This window comes from Budorcas taxicolor, chromosome 5, assembly GCF_023091745.1.
Source record: "Budorcas taxicolor isolate Tak-1 chromosome 5, Takin1.1, whole genome shotgun sequence".
NCBI lineage: Eukaryota > Metazoa > Chordata > Mammalia > Artiodactyla > Bovidae > Budorcas > Budorcas taxicolor.
Window position 1 is genome coordinate 102,122,328 of NC_068914.1, and position 21,316 is coordinate 102,143,643.

At 39.6% G+C, this 21,316-nt stretch overlaps 2 protein-coding genes across 2 annotated transcripts; both read right to left on the reverse strand.

Moving 5' to 3' along the window:
- On the reverse strand, positions 1-936 carry LOC128048152 (olfactory receptor 2AP1-like). The gene has a single exon (XM_052640578.1). The coding sequence runs from the start codon at positions 934-936 to the stop codon at positions 1-3; it is 936 nt and encodes a 311-aa protein (XP_052496538.1).
- A 9,979-nt stretch (positions 937-10,915) lies between these two features.
- On the reverse strand, positions 10,916-11,844 carry LOC128047948 (olfactory receptor 6C4-like). Its single transcript, XM_052640381.1, is given in 2 exon segments — positions 10,916-11,169; positions 11,172-11,844. Coding segments are annotated over 2 exon segments (927 nt in total).
- Between the last annotated feature and the right edge of the window lie 9,472 nt (positions 11,845-21,316).

Below are 21,316 nucleotides of genomic sequence, written 5' to 3' on the forward strand. Positions count from 1 at the left end.
CTACTTATTCTGGAGCCCAGTCATTTTTCTGACCAAGTCTTTTACCACTTGCTTCACTTGCTGGTTCCTGAGAGTATAGATGAAGGGGTTCAGGAGAGGGGCAATAACTGTATTCATTAGAGATACTCCTTTGTTGAGATCAACCCCTTTGCCTGGAGAAGGCTTTACGTACATGAAGAAGCAGGTGCCGTAGCACATGGTGACCACAATGATGTGGGAGGAACAGGTGGAGAAAGCCTTTTTCCTCTCCTGGACAGAGGGGATCCGGATAATTGTCCGGATAATCTGGACATAGGACATGGAGATCAGCACCAGTGTGCTGAGCAGTGCCACCAAGGCCAGGGTAAAATCCACCATCTCCAGCACCTCTGGCCCACTGCAGACCACCTCCATTAGAGGTGTATAGTCACAGAAGAAGTGGTTGATGTGGGTGTCACAGAATGGAAGCTGACTGGTGAAGACGAGAGGAATGATGATGAGGGAGAATCCTGCCAGCCAGCAGGTGAGGATGAGCCGTGTACAGACTCTGCTGCTCATGAGGACGGGGTAGCGGAGCGGCCGGCAGATGGCGATGTACCGGTCATAGGCCATGGCTGTGAGGAGGAAGAACTCCGTGGCCCCCAGGAAGATGTGGAAAAAGTCCTGGGCGATGCAGCCAGCAAAGCTAATGGTCTTAGTTCCCGTGGCAATGTTGAGCAGCATCTTGGGCACGATGACAGTCTGGAACCAAATTTCTAAGCAGGACAGATTCCGGAGGAAGAAGTACATAGGGGTCTGCAGGCGGGTGTCCAGCAAGGTCAGGCTGATGATGGCCAGGTTTCCAGAGACGGTCACGAGGTAGGCAAGCAGCAGGAGCAGGAAAACTGCCACCTGAAGCTCTTTGGTGTCTGTCAGGCCTTGGAGGAAGAACTCAGTCATCAAGGTCTGATTGGCCATTGTAGATTTCATGTCCTTTCCAGAAACATGCAAGCCCGGGCGATAGAGACATCAGACATTAGCAATCCAGGGCAGATAGAGACATCAGACATTAGCAATCTTGGGCAGATAGAAGCATCAGATAGGCCTCCCAATGGATTGAGGGAAGTAGAGCAGAAGCTTCTAGAAGCCCTTCCCTAGTCAAAAATGTCACCTTCTTTAGAATCCTGAAAGAATTATTGGATGTCAGTGATTGTCCTCTGTCACTCCCATCTTCCCTCCCTCTTTTCTTTCATTTCTTCCTTTTACTTCATCTGAGAAAGTCTATACAGAATCCTCTGCTAAGAACAGAAGAACAAAGATGCATTTAATCCCACTGATCACAGCTTCCTCTGTCCATCACCTCATCTGACTACAAAACAACTTGCAGTGTGATGCATCATCATTTCCTATTTTCACACCTCTTGCTAGTTCTTCTGGCTGGCCCTATAGGTAGGGGGCCCATACAGGTGAGGGCATTCTGGGAAGCACAGTCCTCCATTTAATGAAGATGATATAATAGTGAAACTGTGTACAAGCCTCTGTGTCCTTGTCTTCTCAAGTAAAATGTTGACTCAAGAGTTAATGATTGGAAAATGAGAAGATGTAGAAATGAAGAGTAGCTATTGGTCTGGGGAACTGGTAACAATTTAGACAATAATTCTGCCATATAGCTGAATTTCCAAATTCACAGTTCCCTGAAAGATATAGATAAAGGTTTGACACACTTTCTTATTTTTACAGAAAGCAGACTCCCTCCAGGTGAAAACTGCTGACAACAAACACATAGACCCTAGACTGGTTGAAATTAGAAGACTGATAATACACAGAACTGCAACTTGATGCTGGCCAATCCCAGAACTGTCCATGAGCTGATCACACCCTACTCCTCACTACCCTCTTCAGGGTGAGTCACACAGTCTTGAGGGCAAAGCCTACTGGCAAAGCAATAAAAGCTACTCTTTCTACTTCACCCAAAACTCTATCTCCATGTTTCCATTTGGCATCAGTGAACAGAGGTTAAGTTTTGGTGAAATAATCATAGCATGTCCATGCAAGAAACTCATTAAGTAATCTTTTGTAAAGTGGGAATAGTAACAGGATATTTGTGATGATGAAATGACATAATGCTTGTAAAGATTTTAACAGTGATTGCCACATGGTGAATATTCAAAAAGCAATTATTATTATTATATTAATATATTAAATAGATAAGCAAATAAACAAAACAAGAATTATCTGCTGTTCTCCCAGGCCTTTTTAGAATTGGCAAACACCTATTCATCCTTTAAGATCTAGCTTAAGACTTCTTATTTTAGAAAAGTTTTATTTATTTTTGCCCACACTGTGCTAAATGTTTATGTGGGATTCTAGTTCCTGGATCAAGGATGGAACCCATGTCCACCACAGTGGAACCTGAGTCCTAACCACTGGACCACTGGGGAAGTCCCTTTAAGACCTCTTATTTGAAGCCTTCCCTGTAAGCCCTAGGCTGAATTCACTGCTTCCTCCCATTTCCCATAATTTATAGTCTGTGCCTGATATGGTGCTTCCCAAATGGCATGTGGTAAAGAATCCCCCGGCCAATGCAAGAGACACAGGAGATGTGGGTTTGATCCCTGAGTCAGGAAGATCCCCTGGAGGAGGAAATGGCAACCCACTCCAGTATTCTTGCCTGGAAAATCCCATGGACAGGGGTGCCTGGCAGGCTGAAGTCCATGGGGTTGCAAAGAGCTGAACACGACTTAGTGACTGAGCACTTGCCTGGTATATTTCCATAGGGTCTGTTATAAAGGATAGAGCCTGTTTTCCTTGCAAGACCACAAACACCTGAGCTCAGGGACCGTTTTGTTCATCTGTGTAGCTCATCACTTACCTTCCCTTTTTACTCAGTATAGGTACGCATCTTCTCAGGTCTGTATTGGCAAAAAAACCTCCTACTTCATCACATATGTAGCATGCAGTTTTGTAATATGAGGCCATTTTCACTTACATTGAATCTTTTTTAAAAATTGCTTGACATTGCATCTGGACATTGAAGATGGGGAATGTCTTCTTCGTTTTTCATCAGACCACTTTCTTCTCTCACCCAGGTTTATTGAGGTGCAGTTGACAAACAAAATTGTAAGGTATTTAAACGGATTCCCTGATAGCTCAGTTGGGAATCTGCCTGCAATGTGGGAGACCTGGGTTTGATCCTTAGGTTGGGAAGATCCCCTGGAGAAGGGAATGGATACCCACTCCAGTATTCTGCCTGGGGAATGCCATGGACTGTATAGTCCATAGTGTCACAAAGAGTCAGACACGACTGAGCAATTTTCAGTTTCACTTTCTAAAGTGTCCAAGGTTATGATTTGATACATGTATGTTTCGTGAAAGGATTCCCCCTATCCAATTTATTAGCATACCCTCTATTTCACATATTAACACTTTTTTCCCTTTTGTGAGGATGTGTAAGTTCTATTCTCTTAAAATTTCAATTATATACTACAGCATTATCAACTATAGTCACCATGTTATACATTAAATACTCAGACCATATTCATCTTACAATTAAATCTCTTATCAACTTATGCCTAACTCTTCTACCTTCCACAGGCAATCAACAATCTGTTTCTGTGAGTTGGACTTTTAATTTAGGTTCCTCAGAAGTATTTGTATAAGTATTCCCTATAGTATTTGTCTTTGTCTGGCTTATTTCACTTAGCATAATATCCTCCAAATCATCTATGTTATTGCAAATGGCAGAATATCCTTCTTTTCTGAGAATTAAATATGCATAAAATAACATATATGGACCACATTTTCTTTATCCGCTCATCTGTTGATGGACGCTTAGGTGCCTTGGCTATTGTTAATAATCATGCTATGAACATAAGAGTGCAGGTATCTCTTAGAGGTAGTGATTTTGTTTCCTTTGGCTATATGCCCCTTAAGTGGGATTGCTGGATCATATGTTAGCTCTATTTTTAATTTATTGAGGAACCTCTATACTGTTTTTCATAGTGGCTGTACCAGTTACATTGCCACTAACAATGTACAGGGTTCTCTTTTCTCCACATCCTTGCCAACACTTGTTCCCTCTTGTCTTTTTGATAATGGACATTCTGACAAATATAAGATGACCTCTCATTGAAGTTTTGATTAACATTTCTTTAAGGTTTAGTGCTGTTGGCATCTTTTCATGTACTTGTTGGCCACTTGTATATATTCTTTGGAAAAATGTCTGTTCAGGTGCTCAGACCCCTTTCTCACACTGATCTCTGGTGTTTGACATTGATAGGTATATCTATAGATTGCTGGGATGGTACTGACAAGAAATAAAATACTATGAGGGTTGTTGCACTCATTTTTTGATAAAGAAGGTAAACTCCACAGAAATTAACTACTCGCCTACAGCCATGAGGAGAATCTAAAGACGATGTGGAAGCCACTTGAATGTTGCCTCGCCAGGATCAGATCTATGATGCTCTCAGGTTTGTTATTTTGTTGTGTAGAAAAGAGACTTTCCCCTGAAGAAATCTATGAAGTTCTGTTGAATTATTTTCTCTCACTCCTTTTAATTTGAGATCAATGACTCAGGAACTCCATGATCTCTGTCACTGGTCTCTAAATGTGGGAAACATTCACATCATGGGGTGAACCAGAGGATTTACTGGGGGTATGTGACAGAGATATGTCAATCTTCTAGTTATACCTTATTTCGTGAAATCTAAGATACAATCAAGTGTTCCATACAGCATTGTTTTATGTGCCTTTAAGGAAGAAAAGATGATACCGACTAGACTATGACACTATGCTAAATTACTATTGATCATAAGGCGTTTCTCAGTTTCAGAGATGCTAAAATGTGTGTTTTGAAGTTGATGAAGTATTTTATTTATTTTTAGCTCTTTAAAAATTTCTGTTTTTTAATTGCTATAAAGCATAATCTATATGCTTATATAGAAGTACATATAAATAGTTTTAAAATAAATTAATATACACATATATTGGGACTATATCCTCAACTTCATTTCAAAATATTTACAGACTAGATGTATGATTTAAAAAGTTTGGAGAATTATTGCCAAAGAGACCTGCTGCCTATCTGTTCCCCCCATTTCCTTGCTTCCACTCCCACCCAGGCAGTCTGTGTTTGCAAATAGTTCTATTTTCTTTGGGGGAGGAGAAATATACTTTTGGCTTCCCTGGTGGCTCAGACAGTAAAAAATCCACCTGCAATACAGGAGACCTGGGTTTGAGCTCTGGGTTGGGAAAAAACCTTGGAGAAGGCAATGGCTAACTTCTCCAGTATTCTTGCCTGGAGAATTCCTTGGACAGAGGAGCCTGGCAGACTACAGTCCATGGGGTCGCAAAGAATTGGACATGACTGAGCAGGCGGGCTGCAGTCCATGGGGTCGCTAAGAGTCGGACACGACTGAGCGACTTCACTTTCACTTTTCACTTTCATGCATTGGAGAAGGAAATGGCAACCCACTCCAGTGTTCTTGCCTGGAGAATCCCAGGGACAGAGGAGCCTAGTGGGCTGCCGTCTATGGGGTCACACAGAGTCGGACACGACTGAGGCAACTTAGCAGCAGCAGCAGCAGAGCAACTAACACACACACACACACACACACACACACACACACACACACACACAACTATCCTTTAGCCTCATTAAAGAAAGATTTCTGAACCTGTTATTTTCTCAGAATGAGCCAAAAGGAGTTCCCAAGGGCAGCAGAGAATTTGCCCAGTGATTCAGAAGCCTTGGTCTTGGGTCATTTCTGGGGCCTGGCAAAGGAAGCTGTGACCTGCAACTCCCTCTTTGTCAGGACAATAACTTGTTATCTGGGAAGTGGCCTCAGGAACTCGCTGGTCCAGGGACAACACAAGCACCTCAGGTGATGATCCTTCAAAAAGAAAGCAGGAAGTGTACAGACCTGAATGTCCTATATTTCATGAAGAGTTCAGACTTGTAGCAAAATGTGGAGGCAACACTGTAGAAATAATCACAGGACTAAGTTTTCATAAAAATTTCTTTTCTTGACTCATCTTCATGTCTGCCTGGGCTTTTCCAACATATCTGTCCCTTCAGCTGTAACAATTCTAAATCATAGCTATCCAAGGACAAATTTCTGCTGATTAGTCAACATCCAAACCATGTATCAGAAGGGTTAGAGAGAGTCTGTGATGTGGCTGGAAGCTTCCTCTTGTGCCACGGGACATGATTTCCCCACTGGAACCTAAGGTTCTGAAGTTTTAGGTCATGCAAGAGGGCTTCTGAACAGGTCCCACTCAATCAAAATGGGACATTTGCTTTATATACTCACTCTATTATTGTGGACCCAGAGGATCAATTATGGGAAACAACAAATGGTGCTCAGGGGAATCTGTGCTCAGAACTTACTAATGAGGTTTGGGTGTGGTTGTTTTGGCCACAGTTGTAAGCAGGACAATTTGTGAAAAATCCCCAGAGAAAAGGACATTTACCTAAAACTTCACCTAAAAGAATATGTACACCTGTCATTTGTTAACAACGTATCAGTAGTTGGTAACAAGTGTTGATAAATATTTTTGAGAACTGATGAGTATGTTGCAGAGTTCCAAAGAATAGCAAGGAAAGATAAGAAAGCCTTCCTCAGCCATCAATGCAAAAAAATAGAGGAAAACAATAGAATGGGAAAGACTAGAGATCTTGTCAAGAAAATTAGAGATACCAAGGGAACATTTCATGCAGGGATGGGCTCAATAAAGGACAGAAATGGTAGGGACCTAACAGAAGCAGAAGATATTAAGAAGAGGTGTCAGGAATAGATAGAAGACGTGTACAAAAAAGATCTTCATGACCAAGATAATCACGATGGTATGATCACTCACTTAGAGCTAGGCATCCTGGAATGTGAAGTCAGGTGGGCCTTAGGAAGCATCACTACGAACAAAGCTAGTAGAGGTGATGGAATTCCAGTTGAGCTATTTCAAATCCTGAAAGATGATGCTGTGAAAGTGCTGCACTCAATATGCCAGCAAATTTGGAAAACTCAGCAGTGGCCACAGGACTGGAAAAGGTCAGTTTTCATTCCAGTCCCAAAGAAAGGCAATACCAAAGAATGCTCAAACTACCACACAGTTGCACTCATCTCACACATTAGTAAAGTAATGCTCAAAATTCTCCAAGCCAGACTTCAGCAAAATGTGAACTGTGAACTTCCAGATGTTCAAGCTGGTTTTAGAAAAGGCAGAGGAACCAGAGATCAAATTGCCAACATCCGCTGGATCATTGAAAAAGCAAGAGAGTTCCAGAAAAACATCTATTTCTGCTTTATTGACTATGCCAAAGCCTTTGACTGTGTAGATCACAAGAAACTGTGGAAAATTCTGAAAGAGATGGGAATACCAGACCACCTGACCTGCCTCTTGAGAAACCTGTATGCAGATAAGGAAGCAACAGTTAGAACTGGACATGGAACAACAGACTGGTTCCAAATAGGAAAAGGAGTATGTCAAGGCTGTATATTGTCACCCTGCTTATTTAACTTCTATGCAGAGTACATCATGAGAAACGCTGGGCTGGAAGAAGCACAAGCTGGAATCAAGATTGCTGGGAGAAATATCAATAACTTCAGATATGCAGATGACACAATCCTTATGGCAGAAAGTGAAGAAGAACTAAAGAGCCTCTGATGAAAGTGAAAGAAGAGAGTGAAAAAGTTGGCTTTAAGTTCAACATTGAGACAGCTAAGATCACGGCATCCAGTCCCATCACTTCATGGCAAACAGATGGAGAAACAGTGGGAACAGTGGCTGACTTTATTTTTCTGGGCTCCAGTGTCACTGCAGATGGTGATTGCAGCCATGAAATTAAAAGACGCTTACTCCTTGGAAGGAAAGTTATGACCAGCCTAGACAGCATATTAAAAAGCAAAGACATTACTTGGCCAACAAAGGTCCATCTAGTTATGTATGGATGTGAGAGCATGGCGGATTCAAATCAATGTATGGCAAAACCAATACAATACTGTAAAGTAAAAGAAATAAATTAATTAAATTAAAAAAAAGCTGAGCAAGGAAGAATTGATGCTTTTGAGAAGACTCTTGAGAGTCCCTTGGACTGCAAGGAGATCTAGCCAGTCCATCCTAAAGGAAATCAGTCCTGAGTGTTCATTGGTAGGACTGATGTTGAAGCTGAAACTCCAATACTTTAGCCACCTGATGCGAAGAGCTGACTCATTTGAAAAGACTCTGATGTTGGGAAAGATTGAGGGCAGGAGGAGAAGGGGATGACAGAGAACGAGATGGTTGGATGGCATTACTGACTCAATGGACATGGGTTTGGGTGGACTCCAGGAGTTGGTGATGGACAGGGAAGCCTGACGCGCTGTTGTTCATGGGGTGGCAAAGAGTTGGACACGACTGAGCAGCTGAACTGAGCTGAACTGATGAGTATGTTGGAAAGAACTGAAGACAACTTTGTCATTCTTACAGTCTTGGCTGGTCCATTCACAAGCATCTATAAATGTTGAGTTAGTTGATCAGTTTTTAAATCATTTTAAAATGTGTTATTTATTTATATTTGGCTGTGCTGGGTTTTTGGTCTGTGGTAGGTTTCCTCTGGTTGTGGTAGGTGGGGGCTACTCTTTAGCTGTAATATGCAGGCTTCTCTCTTTGTGGCTCCCTGGCTCTAAAGTGTGGGCTCAGTAACTGTGGCTCATGTGCTTAGTTGCCCTGAAGTATGTGGTATCTTCCTGGACCAGGGTTAAACCCATGTTCCCTGCATTGGCAGGTGATGGTGGCTCTTAAACATTGGACCACCATGGAAGTTGTTAATTGGCTTTAAATCCTACTATAATACTAAAATACTTTATTCAGATGTGGCAGTTCAATATATCAGCAAATTTAGAAAACTCAGCAGTGGCCACAGGACTGGAAAAGGTGAGTTGTCGTTTCAATCACAAAGAAGGGCAATGCCAAAGAATGTTCAAACTACTGCACAATTGTGCTCATTTCACATGCTAGCAAGGTAATGCTCAAAATCCTTCAAGCTAGGCTTCAGCAGTATGTGAACTGAGAAGCTTCAAATGTACAAACTGGATTTAGAAAAGGTAGAGGAACCAGAGATCAAATTGCCAACATCTGATGGATCATAGAGAAAGCAAGGGATTTCTAGAAAAATATCTACATCTGCCTCATTGACTATGCTAAAGCCTTTGACTGTGTGGATCACAACAAACAGTGGAGAATTCTTAAAAAATGGGAGTACCAGACCGCCTTATCTGTCTCTTAAGAAACCTGTATGCAGGGCCAGAAGCAACAGTTAGGGCTGGACACAGAAAAACTGACTGGCTCAAAATTGTGAAATGTGTAAGTATGTCAAGGCTGTGTAGTATCACCCTGCTTATTTAACTTGTGCTTCCCTGATGGCTCAGATGGTAAAGAATCTGCCTGTAATGTGGGAGACCTGGATTTGATCCCTGGGTTGGTAAGATTCCCTGGAGAAGGGAACAGCTACCCATTCCAGTATTCTTGCCTGGAGAATTCCATGGACAGAGGAGGCTGGCAGGATGCAGTCCATGGGGTCCCAAAGAGTTGGACATGACTCTTCACTTTGTTTAGCTTATATGCAGAGTGAAAGTGAAAGTGAAAGTCGCTCAGTCATGTCCAACTCTTTGTGACCCCATGGATTATACAGTCCATGGAATTCTCCAGGCCAAATACTGGAGTGGGTAGCCTTTCCCTTCTCCAAGGGATTTTCCCAACCCAGGGATCAAACCCAGGTCTCCCGCATTGCAGGCAGATTCTTTATCAGCTGAGCCACATGCAATCATGTGAAATGCCAGGCCGGTAAATCATAAACTGGAATCAAGATTGCTGGGAGAAGTATCAACAACTTTGGATATGCAGATGATACCACTCTAATGGCAGAAAGTGAAGAGGAGCTAAACAGCTTCTTGATGAATGTGGAAAGAGGAGAGTAAAAAAGCTGGCTTCAAATTCAACATTCAAGAAACTAAGATCATGGCACCTGGCCCCATCACTTCATGGAAAATAGATGGGGAAAAAGTGGAAACAGTGATAGCTTCAAACTTGGGCTCCAAAATCACTGTGGATGGTGACTGCAGCCATGAAATTAAAAGACACTTGCTCCTTGGAAGAAAAGCCACGACCAACCTAGACAGTGTATTAAAAAGCAGAGACATTACTTTGTTGCCAAAGTCCATGTACTCAAAGTTATGGTTTTTCCAGTAGTCTTGTAAGAATGTGTGAGTTGGACCATAAAGAAGTCGGAGTGCTGAAGAATTGATGCTTTCAAACTGTGGTGCTGGACAAGGCTCTTGAGAATCCCTTGAACTGCAGGGAGGTCAAACCAGTCAATCTTAAAGGAAATCAACCCAAATATTTATTGGAAGACTGATGCTGAAGCTGAAGCTCCAATACTCTGGCCACCTGATGGGAAGAGCTGACTCACTGGAAAAGACCCTGATTGAAAGACAAAAGGAGAAGGCTGTGGTAGAGGATGAGATAGTTTACACAGCATCACTGAATCAGTGGACTTGAATTTGAGCAAACTCTGGGAGATAGTGGAGGACAGAGGAGCCTGGCATGCTGCAGTCCATAGGGTCACAAAGAGTTGGATATGACTTAGCAACTGAACAACAACTAAAATATTTTATTGAGATGTGGCAGTTCAGATGGGTACCCCTGCATGATGTGATTGTGGTATGTTATTAATACAGAATCAGAAACCTCAGAGTCTAGTTCCAGTTCGAGTCTCAGTTGTGGCATGTGAGAAGTAGTTCCCTGACCAGAAATTGAACCCAAGCCCCCTGCTTTGGGAGTGTGGAGTCTTAGCGATGGACCACCAGGGAAGTCCCCTGAGATACTGCTTTAATAAGAAGCGGGTTGAAGAAGTTATCCTTGAGAAGAACTTCATAAATATTATTCAGATTGTGTTTTAAGTTTGAGGTCTTTACATTCACTAAAGACTCACAATCTTTCTGGCCACATTTTTGAAGGATTGTTTTACTTGTTCATTCCTCAGAGTATAAATGAATGGGTTCAATAAAGGGGCAATTGAGGTATTGAGCACAGCGACTCCCTTATTGAAGGCAACTCCTTCTTTTGCTGAGGGTTTTATGTACATGAAGATGCAGCTGCCATAAGAGAGGGTGATGACAATCATGTGGGATGAGCATGTGGAAAAGGCTTTCTTCCTTTGCTGAGCTGAGGGGTCTTCAGAACAGTCTGGATGATGTTTGTGTAGGAGAGAATCACCAGCATCAGGGTGAGCACCAACGTCACAACTGCTAAGATGAAGTCAACCAGCTCCAGGAGTCTTGTGTCTGAGCAAGATATTTCTATGAGGGGTCCATAGTCACAATAATAATGATTCAGCTTGTTGGAGGCACAGAAGTCCAGTTGACTGGTCAGGATGATTGGGGATAAAATGATGAGAAATCCACCCAGCCAGGAGCAGAGGATCAGCTGGATGCAGACTCTGCTGTTCATGATGGTCATGTAATGCAGGGGTTTGCATATGGCCACATAGCGGTCATAGGACATGGCAGCCAGAAGGTAAAATTCTGTGGCCCCCAGGAATATGGCAAAGAAATACTGAGTGAAGCAGCCAGCAAAGCTGATGCTCTTGTTTCCAGTTGATATGCTGAACAGTAGCCTAGGAGTAAAAGTGGTTGTAAAGGAAATTTCTAAGAAGGAGAAGTTCCAGAGGAAGAAATACATGGGCGTGTGGAGGTGGGAGTCCAGTAGTGTGAGGGTGATGATCGTCAGGTTTCCAATAATGCTGAATACATAGGTGAGGAAGAGAAGTATGAAGATTACAGACTGAAGCTCTGGGATGTCTGTTAGTCCCAGCAGAATGAATTCTGTTATATAGGTTTGGTTTTTCATTGCTACCCTTTGCTGCCTACAAAGGAAAGAAATAGTGGTGAGAATGGAAGAGGAGCTCAAAAACCTTTGGGAGAGCCTAAGCTTTTCTTGTTGAATTGGTTCAAATGCCTTTTTTTCTTTTTTTCTGTCATTTTGACTTAACTGAGTTTTTCTATTGGACAGAAGTTGACTATTCACAAGAATTCCTTTTTTAAAAAAATCAATTTATTGGTTTTTGTTTTGTTTTACTTTGCTATTGAGTTGTGTGAGTTCCTTATGATTTATTAACCCTTTATCAGATGCATGGTTTCCAAATATTATCTACCATTCTGGTTGGTTGCCTTTCATTTCATTCATGTTTCTTGAATGAAAGCTGGGGATAAGCTTTCAATTTTAATTAATTTATTCACTGATTAATTAACTGTAGTTCCCTAATGAAGGATGGAACCCTTTCCCCCTGCAGTAGAAGTGCAGAGTCTTGACCACTGGACTGCCAGGGAAGTCCCAAGGATTATTTTCTTAAATTTCCATGTATGAGGGTTTTCTCCATGATCCTTTTCAACTTTTCATGTACTTCCCTAGCCTACCTTCTAAACCAATGCCTAAGTTATCATTTTCTATGTTTCCTATTTTTATTTTCATTTTCAGTGTTAACTTTACTTCTGATCTTTCTTTATTTCTGCTAATTTGGCAGTGAAATTTCACATCCATAACTCTCTTGGTCTCAATGTGAGAAGAAATGCTAACTCGTTAGCTATAGTTGAGGAGTCTTTAGAATAGATTCAGCAATGCCATTATAACTATGGTAACCAAAGATGCCCCAACTTTTCTTTGACATTTTAAATTTGTGGACCATTGTAACTAATGTCACCAGTCTAACAATCTTTGCTGCTGGTGTCAGCTTTCCCTCAGGTCCCAGTCATCCGGTCTTAGGTGGTTTTAGCAGAGGAACAGATGGTATCTCTCCAATCAGATACCTGCTATCATTTTCTTCCATATCCATATTTATTAATAAGCATGTAATTTTACTCTGGCTAGAAAAACATAACTGAAATCAAAAGTTGTGAACCTTATTGAGAAATTTGATTTTTTTCTTCTAGTATCTTTTAAATTTCTGCCTTTAACTAGTGGTTTCTCCCTGATTTTTCCTCCTTTCTTCAGACACTAGTGATGTATCTCTCACTTTGGCACTTCTTTCTCTCAAACACACATACAGGTGGTTAGCCTGCTTTAGTTTCCACATCAGTGAAATGGTACTGTCTTACGCCTGTCTCATGCTACCCCTCAAGTGGATATTTGTAGGCCTGAATTCTTATTTCATTTTCATCTCCATATCATTAGCTTTAGCATATTTCTTTTAGATATTCTCCCCTCTAACTAAACTTAATATGTTAAAATTATATCAGCATATTTCTACCTTGTGATTAAAACTTCTTTAAATTTCCAAGCTCTTTGATAGATTTTTTTTCGTTTGGCGTTTTAAGATATTTACTTTTGAAATAAATGTTGGTTCTCTTGCCTTTCCTCTGCTCTTAAGGAACTTACATTCAGTTTTTGGAGAGATGTAATGTACACATGAAATAGAGAATGGTTGGGACTTCTCTGGTGGTCCAGGGGTTAAGCATCCACCTACCAGTGTGAGGGACATGGGTTTGATACCTGATCCAGGAGGATTCCACACGCCGTAGGGTGACTAGGCCTGTAGGCTGCAACTACTGAGCCTGCGTGCCCTAGAGCCTGTGCTCTGCAACAAGAGAAGTCGTTACAATGAGAAGCCTGTACACTGCAACTAGAGAGTAGCCTCTGCTTGCTGAAACTAGAGAAAGCCCATGCATAGCAATGAAGACCCAACGCAGCCAAAAATAAAAATAAATTAAAAAACAGAAAATGGTTAATGACTGAATAGAATACATTAATTCCTATCTTAAAAATATTATTTTATACAAGTGGCAGTTTTATAACTTCATTTTTTCTGTTAGAAGTCAGTTGAGAAAACTGTGTTTATAGACCACTGTTGTTTAGTAGCTAAGTCATGTCCGACTCTTTGTAACCCCATGGACTGTAGCCTGCCAGGCTCCTCTGTCCATGGGATTTCCCAGGCAAGGATACTGGAGTGGGTTAGCCACTCATATTCAAAAGGAAAATTATAGTCCTTGCATTGACCCTGGCAATATATGGCTCAAGCAAATAGTTTCTCTCTTTCTGTAGCCATAAGGCTATAGAAGTTATAGGCCTCTGTGAGAGCTGGCCTCTTCCTTCACTTCCAGCAGATCTCCTGTGCAAATGGGTAGGAAAATCAGTGAGTTAAGTCCAGTTGCTAAGTACATTATCTGAGTAAGATAATCTGTGCAAAGTGTAATTAGCATTTGTGAGATGTTTTATGGAATTTTAAAAAATTGTGGTCAAAAACACGAGATAAAATTTACCATCTTAACCATTTTTTCTTTTCTAAAAATATATTTATTTTTTAATTGCAGGATAATTGCTTTACAGAATTTTGTTGATTTCTGTCAAACATCAACACGAATCAGCCAAAGTGTGGAGTTCGATGTTAAGCATATCCACATTGTTGTGCAACAGATCTCCAGAACTTTTCCATCTTGTAAAGCTGAAATGCTATGCCTGTTGAACAACTCTCCATACTCCTGCTCAACTGCTGCTCCTGGCAGCCACCATTCTACTTTCTGTTTTTATGATTTTGACTACTTTAGACATCTCATATAAGTGGAATCATACACTGTGTATGTATGTATGTGTTTTTGTGACTGGTTTATTTCACTTAGTGTAATGTTCTCAAGGTTAATAATCCACGTGACAGGATTTCCTTCCTTTTAAAGATCGAATAATATTCCACTGTATGTAAATGTCATATTTTATCTACCCATTCATCTGCTGATCGGTTGCTTCCATTTCTTGATTATTGCAAATAAAGCTGCTATAATCATGGGTATCCAAATATATCTTCAAGATTCTACTTTCATTTCTTTTGGATATATATCCAGAAGCATATTTTGCTGGATCATATTATAATTCTATTTTTAGTTTTGTTAGAAATAGCCATACTGCTTTCCATGCGGGCCATATTCTGTGTGGAAATTTTATATCAAAATGAATATCTGAATGTCTGTGGCACAGGATAAATACAGAGAGCTGTCTGATTCTAAGATAAGAATTAACGTAAATGATGCATTCTATTTGGGTATTATCCATTCTCTGTTTTATGGGTATATGTCACTTTTCCAAAAATAGATTTTAAGTTCCTTAATAGCAGAGGAAGAGCAGGAGAACCAACACTTATTGAATGATTGTAGTGTTGGTATTAAAGTAGGCTCTTTCATAAATAATATTCTTTTTTGGTATTCTTTTACCCCCCAATAACACTGGCAAAAGCACACAGCATAATAAATACATAATTGTTAAATAAATGAAAAAAATAGTTCCTTTTCTTTCTTCTTATTTTGCTCTTCATTTAGCCTTTTATCTTTGGCAATTTGCTATATAAACTGTACATTTTCCCTAGCTTTTTAAAATCTAACAACAAATAAGAGCATTTAAGAGTCAGTCTAAGGTAAAGTCTCTTGAACCTATAAATTGACTTTACTGTTTCCTGTCTCTCTTTCACTGATGAAAGTCAAGGAGTCATGTGTGTTATCTGGTCTTTCCTCTAAGAGCTGAGAGCCCAACCTTTATCAGCAAGGTTGTATTTTGAAATTTTCCTTGTTCACACTTGGTGTTTTTCTACCACCAAATAATAAAAGTCTATATTTCTCTTATTTGTTATTGTGGATGAGGGGAATATAATAATTTTAAAATGTATATAAGGACTTCTCAAGTGACATAGTGGTGAAGAATCCACCTGCCAGTGCAGGAGACACAAAGGCACTCTGTTCCAATCCCTGGGTCGGGAAGATCCCCTGGAGTAGAAAATGGCAACCCACTCCAGTATTCTTGTCTGGGAGATACCATGGACAGAGAAGCCTGGGGGGCTACAGTCCATGGGGTCACAAAGTCAGACCGGACTTAGCAACTAAACAACAACAATAAATGTATATAAAGTCCGTTTGACTCTCTCTTGCTTAGTTTTCACAATACTGAATTGTCAGCGATGGAAAGGCAAATCTCAGACACCAAATAACTTCAGGAGGGGCTTTCAGGAACTACTTAAAATTCTTACCATTGACACTTGGTGGTGGTGGTTTAGTCACTAAGTCATGTCTGACTCTTGCGACCCCGCGTACTGTAACTCACCAGGCTCCTCTGACCACTGACACTAAGGGAGTGGTGTTCCTATGCAACCAGACTCTTCCATCCTAGGTCCTCTAAGCCTCCTAGATGGGCTGAGTCACTTCGCTTGGGATACAGGTATAGCTTTAACACAGAACCAGGAAAGGGACTACCAGATTATTTGGTCATAATATACTTTTACAAAAGCTCAGCATTTGTCCTAAGAAAGAACCTTCAAATTTCTAGAATCCTTTAGGCATCTTCCTGTTCTGATCTTTTAAGATCCTTAAAACAGAGAAATCCTAACCCCACCTCCCTATATCCCTGGCCTCTCTGGATCACCGGGGAGCCATCTCTGCCATTGTCCCTAAGAATATCCTAATCACAAGGATGTATGGAACATGGCCACATCATCCAGTGCCTGAACGTCCAGGCTCTTGAACTTCCTGGTCATTAATTTCTGGTCTTTGGTGAACAACTGTGTGTTATCATTCAAACCTTTATATTAATATTCCACACAAATTCTATAATAATTCCGCTTCAATAATTTTACAAAGCTATTCATTACAACCTTGTCTGTAAACATAAAAACATGGAAACAATGAAAATTTCCATCAATAGGAAAGTGACTAAGTAATTTTGGTGCCTTAAAACTATAAAATGCATTAAATAAATAAAATAAATGGCAAAGATTTATGTGAACTCACTTGGAAGGACATATTTGGTATATTGTTATATGGATAAAGGAAGCGGTTGAATAACTGTGTATAAATTATCCCATTTGGTCTAAAAAATATATATCTTATGCTCTAAAATTATATTTTTATGTGCATGGTCTTATAGATCTGGAAAAATTGCTGTCAGTATTATTTTTATGGAGTTAGATGAAGAAGTGGGGACATAAGGGGAGCTGAGTCCTTTTACTTTATACTTACCTACATTATATGAATGCAACAAAGCAAGCATAAGTTGCTTTTTAATTAAAAAAAATCATAGTAATATTATTTTATGCTCTATAGTCACGAACAAGGAACACTGATATAAGCTGAGAATATACTTACACTTGACTTTCAGGGTGGTCCTGTAGGATTTTACCCATACATGCCCATGCGATGAATCATGATTTAGAAGTCAGATGTAGAGGAAAGGTAGAATAAAATTGAACTTGTTTCACTTCCCACAACTACTTATTGACCTAATTATTCACAAAAATTCACGAACCTATGAAACGTTCATAGGAAAAATGCTACTTCTTTTCTATCTATCAGTTTAGCTGTCATTCACTACTTTTTATTTCTGCATTAATTTAAAATGCACCCTGGCCAGTAAGTAATCCTTTGAGATATGATTTATTTAAGTTAAACACATTTATCGTAGTGATAGTAGAAAGCACCCTCCCTTCAGAGTCTGATTTCCTCTGTTCTGACCCTTCTGAGCCTGAATATGTGCTGTCTCTGACTTTATACTAGATAGAAGCATATTTTACATGTTCTATTCAGGGGAGGCCTCAGAACAATCAGTTGAGGAAAGAAAAGATCCCAGGAGGCCCACATTCAGAGCATGCTAATGAACCCTGTTTGTTGAGAACTCTGGAACTGAACTTTTAATAAGGGATTAGGGACGAAGCCCAGAGAGACTGAGGAACATGTTTTTTGAGCCATTTACGATATGCTGGGCATAATTCTAAACACGTCTTCATTATGTTATGTATAATGTACATAGAGAATGTACCTAGAGAATGTACCTTAATAACTTGCTTAATGTTCATAACACCATGTCATATATCTCCTGAGGAACAAAACAGTAGCAGAGCATCAGCCTTCCGTTGCTGTGGTGAGCCTACCTTGGTCAAGTAACATGAATCCTGTGGAGGGCTTAGGGTTTTCCGCATTAGTTTCTTTCCCTTCCCTTCAGTCTTCTGTGTCCTGAAAACTATTCTCAGAAGGAATACTGGAGGCCCTGTGTCCTTCTCTTTCTTCTGTAGGGCTTGAAAACCCCTCCTCCACGTATTTACTGACTCTCTTGATTTTTAAACCTTTACACAGATATGATAATTGTCATGTGGCTCCCCAAGGGCTTAAAATTCAAATTTCCTTTATACAGGATTTTCAGATTGGATTGGTCAAAGGAATAAGACCAATAATTTGCTTTGGCCAAAATCTGTTATATAATGTTAATTTTCCACTTGTGCTTAGTGTGAGGAATGTTTCTAACTGGGGTTGCTTCTTGACAGTTGAGAGTTACCTTAGCTACTTGTGGGAGCAACTTCTCCCCCTGTTCCCAGTTTGGCTTTTGATGGAGAGAAGGAATGGATGAGTGTGGCATATATGTATTTCTGAGAATGCTAATGAGATACAGCATTACATCAGGTAGAGCTCTTTAGGAAAGACAAACATAGGCCTCAGAGAATATCAGAGGGCAATAACCATAACAGTAGGTATATAAGGAAAAGGCAAGAGAGATGGAATAGCAGAACCTTAACATTAAGATTTGCAGAAGGGATTAATGCAATCTAGCCTAGAGCTTCAAGGGAAAGGACATTTATTTGTGGATCATCCTGATGTCGCAGACTAGACAAAGAGATAATTTTACAATAGATATGATAGACTTTATTTTTCTCCCAGTCCACACCTCCTTTTGAGAGAACTTGGCTAGAGGAGAATGACCTAGGTATAGACATGAGCTAATTACGTTCTCCTTTTAGGAATTTGCAGTTAGGTATAGAAACTATGTTGATAAATGATGGGTGATGAAGCTAGAAGGTAATACATTACATAAATAAATAAATATTACTTCTTAAAATTTTTTTTATTTTAAAAATTTTTATTGGCATACAGTTAATTTACAATGTTGTGTTAGTTTCAGGTGTACAGCAAAGTGAATCAGTTACACATATACATATATTCACTCTTTTTTTGATTCTTTTCCCATATAGGCCATTACAAAGTATTGAATAGAATTCCCTGGGCTATATAGTAAGTCCTTATTAGTTATCTATGTAATATATAATATATATATATTTAATATATAATATAGTATATTTCATATATATGTTTAATATATAATGTAGTAGTGTGTATATATCAATCCTTTCTCTATGTTTATAAGAGACATTATGGGATAACATTATGGTAAATAAAACACATAATTTGGATGGATGAAAATGCTGAACTAGGAAAAGAAATTCATATCCTGAATGAAATTTTATTCTAGTGAAGACAACTGCTGCTCCCCATTGTAATAGAATAGATCTTGTACAATTAACTGACTAGTGAGTGGTTGATGGCATATGGTGCCATGCCATAGGAGATTAGATGCAGCACAGACAGTGGTCAGATCAGTCTTGGTGAGGAAAGACTTATGCATAACTCACAGTGTGTAAAGTAATTAGCCTCCAATTAAAATAAATTAATTAAAAAAAGAAGGAAAAAAAAAGTCATGTTTATTTAAAGTAGAATTTACATTCAGTAAAACTCCAAAACTTGACAAATGCAGTCACCATCATAGTCAAAGTGTAGGACAGTTCTTCGAACACTCCACCTCCAAACCCTGTGCAATAAACTCTTCCCCAATTCTTAAGAATCCACTGATCTGTTTTCTATCAAGGGGGTCAAATTCAGTCATCAAATGGTCTAGTATAGAAAAAATTTCAAGCGGAAAACCCCAAATTTTTAACAGCATACTTTGAAACATACATTTAGAATATTCTTTTGAATATTATTTTAGAATGAGATTTGAAAATAACTTTTGTCAATTAAAGCAGCTGACAAGTTGTCTTAAGATAGTTGTAGAAAAGCTAGTCTAGTTACTGGGGCTGGGGCTGGTTGACAGAAAACCCATTTTAAATAATGGAATTGAATTCTTTCTTTTCCCAAACTTTAATTTTTAAATTTTGTATTGGGTATAGCTGATTGGAATGGAATTCTATAGGAGTTCTCTAAAAGTAGATATATGTGCTTTCTTGATTGTTTGTTTGTTTTCTTTTTTAGCTATGCCATGTGGCTTGCACGATCTTCATTCCCCAAACAGGGATTGAACCCTGGGCTATGGCAGTGAGATTGTTAAGCCCTAACCTCTGGACCATCATGGAATTCCTGAGATATCTGTTCTTACAGATATCAGTATTTGATCCTTTTTTGAAAGTTCACCCCTGCTACTACCATGAAAGGCACAAAGAACGCAAAACCTCTATTTTGTATATATCTATTGTCACATGTTCCAATACACCTTATTTTCATGAAAAGTTGCTTTCAAGCACCACAGTTCTGTCTTTCAAACATCAGCTCTGAAGTTTTTTCAGCATCTTGAACTGAGTTGAGTTGCACTCTGTGGATGAAAAGTTGATCCCTCTTAAAGAGGATAATAGAAGATCCATGTTCTTCAGAAGAGATATGGATGTGGAAAGGAGAAGCTTCTTAAGAGAGGTCAGGAGCCATTGGTGGGATGATATAGGCTTTTGCAAGCTTTCAACTTCCTAAAGAGATTCACCTCCTAAAGGCTTCTAGTGAAAGCTTGTTGAAAGCTTGGAGAAAGCCGAAATCCAAGGCTACTTAAAATACTTAGAAACACCTAGAAGAGTGTACTTTAGTTAGAGTGGGTGGAGGTTGTACTATTCAGAAGTTCAGCAGTTGGACTCTGGCATCAGATGTATTTAGTATTTAATTCTAATGCAGGCACTCAGCTGTGTGACCCTGCACAACTTATTTTACCTCTTTGATCTTCCATTCCCTCATTTGTAAAACAGAGAGGAATTTCCAGGCAGATCTAAGTCATTCATATGAGGCATGCCTTGCTAATTCATTGCTCTCAGTATATAAACTCTCAAAGTTTTGAGGTTCTTCACTTAAAAAGATTCTGTTCTGGGCTCCCTCATTCATTTGTTCATCCACCCACCCATCTACTCATCCATTATTCATTTATCCATTCAACAATGAATTATTGAACACCTATCGCTGGTTGATATTGTAGATGGAACTGTGGTCAAAAATATTAACTCTGAATTTTGCAATCTGACAGATAAGAAGAGAATGTAGTTTAACATAACCATTTTTATGATGTATACTGTGATATACTATATACTGTGAAAGCATAGATACTAGTAGTGACAAATGATAGGGAACACAATTTGGAGGTTGGTTTTATTTTCATTTCTCCACTCTTGACATTCCATTTTACAATTCCTAAGTTTTTAGCTTTTACCCACCAGTATCCCACTACAGTCAGACTTCTTCCTGTCCTATCCTCAAATCCCACATTTTTGAAAATGGTT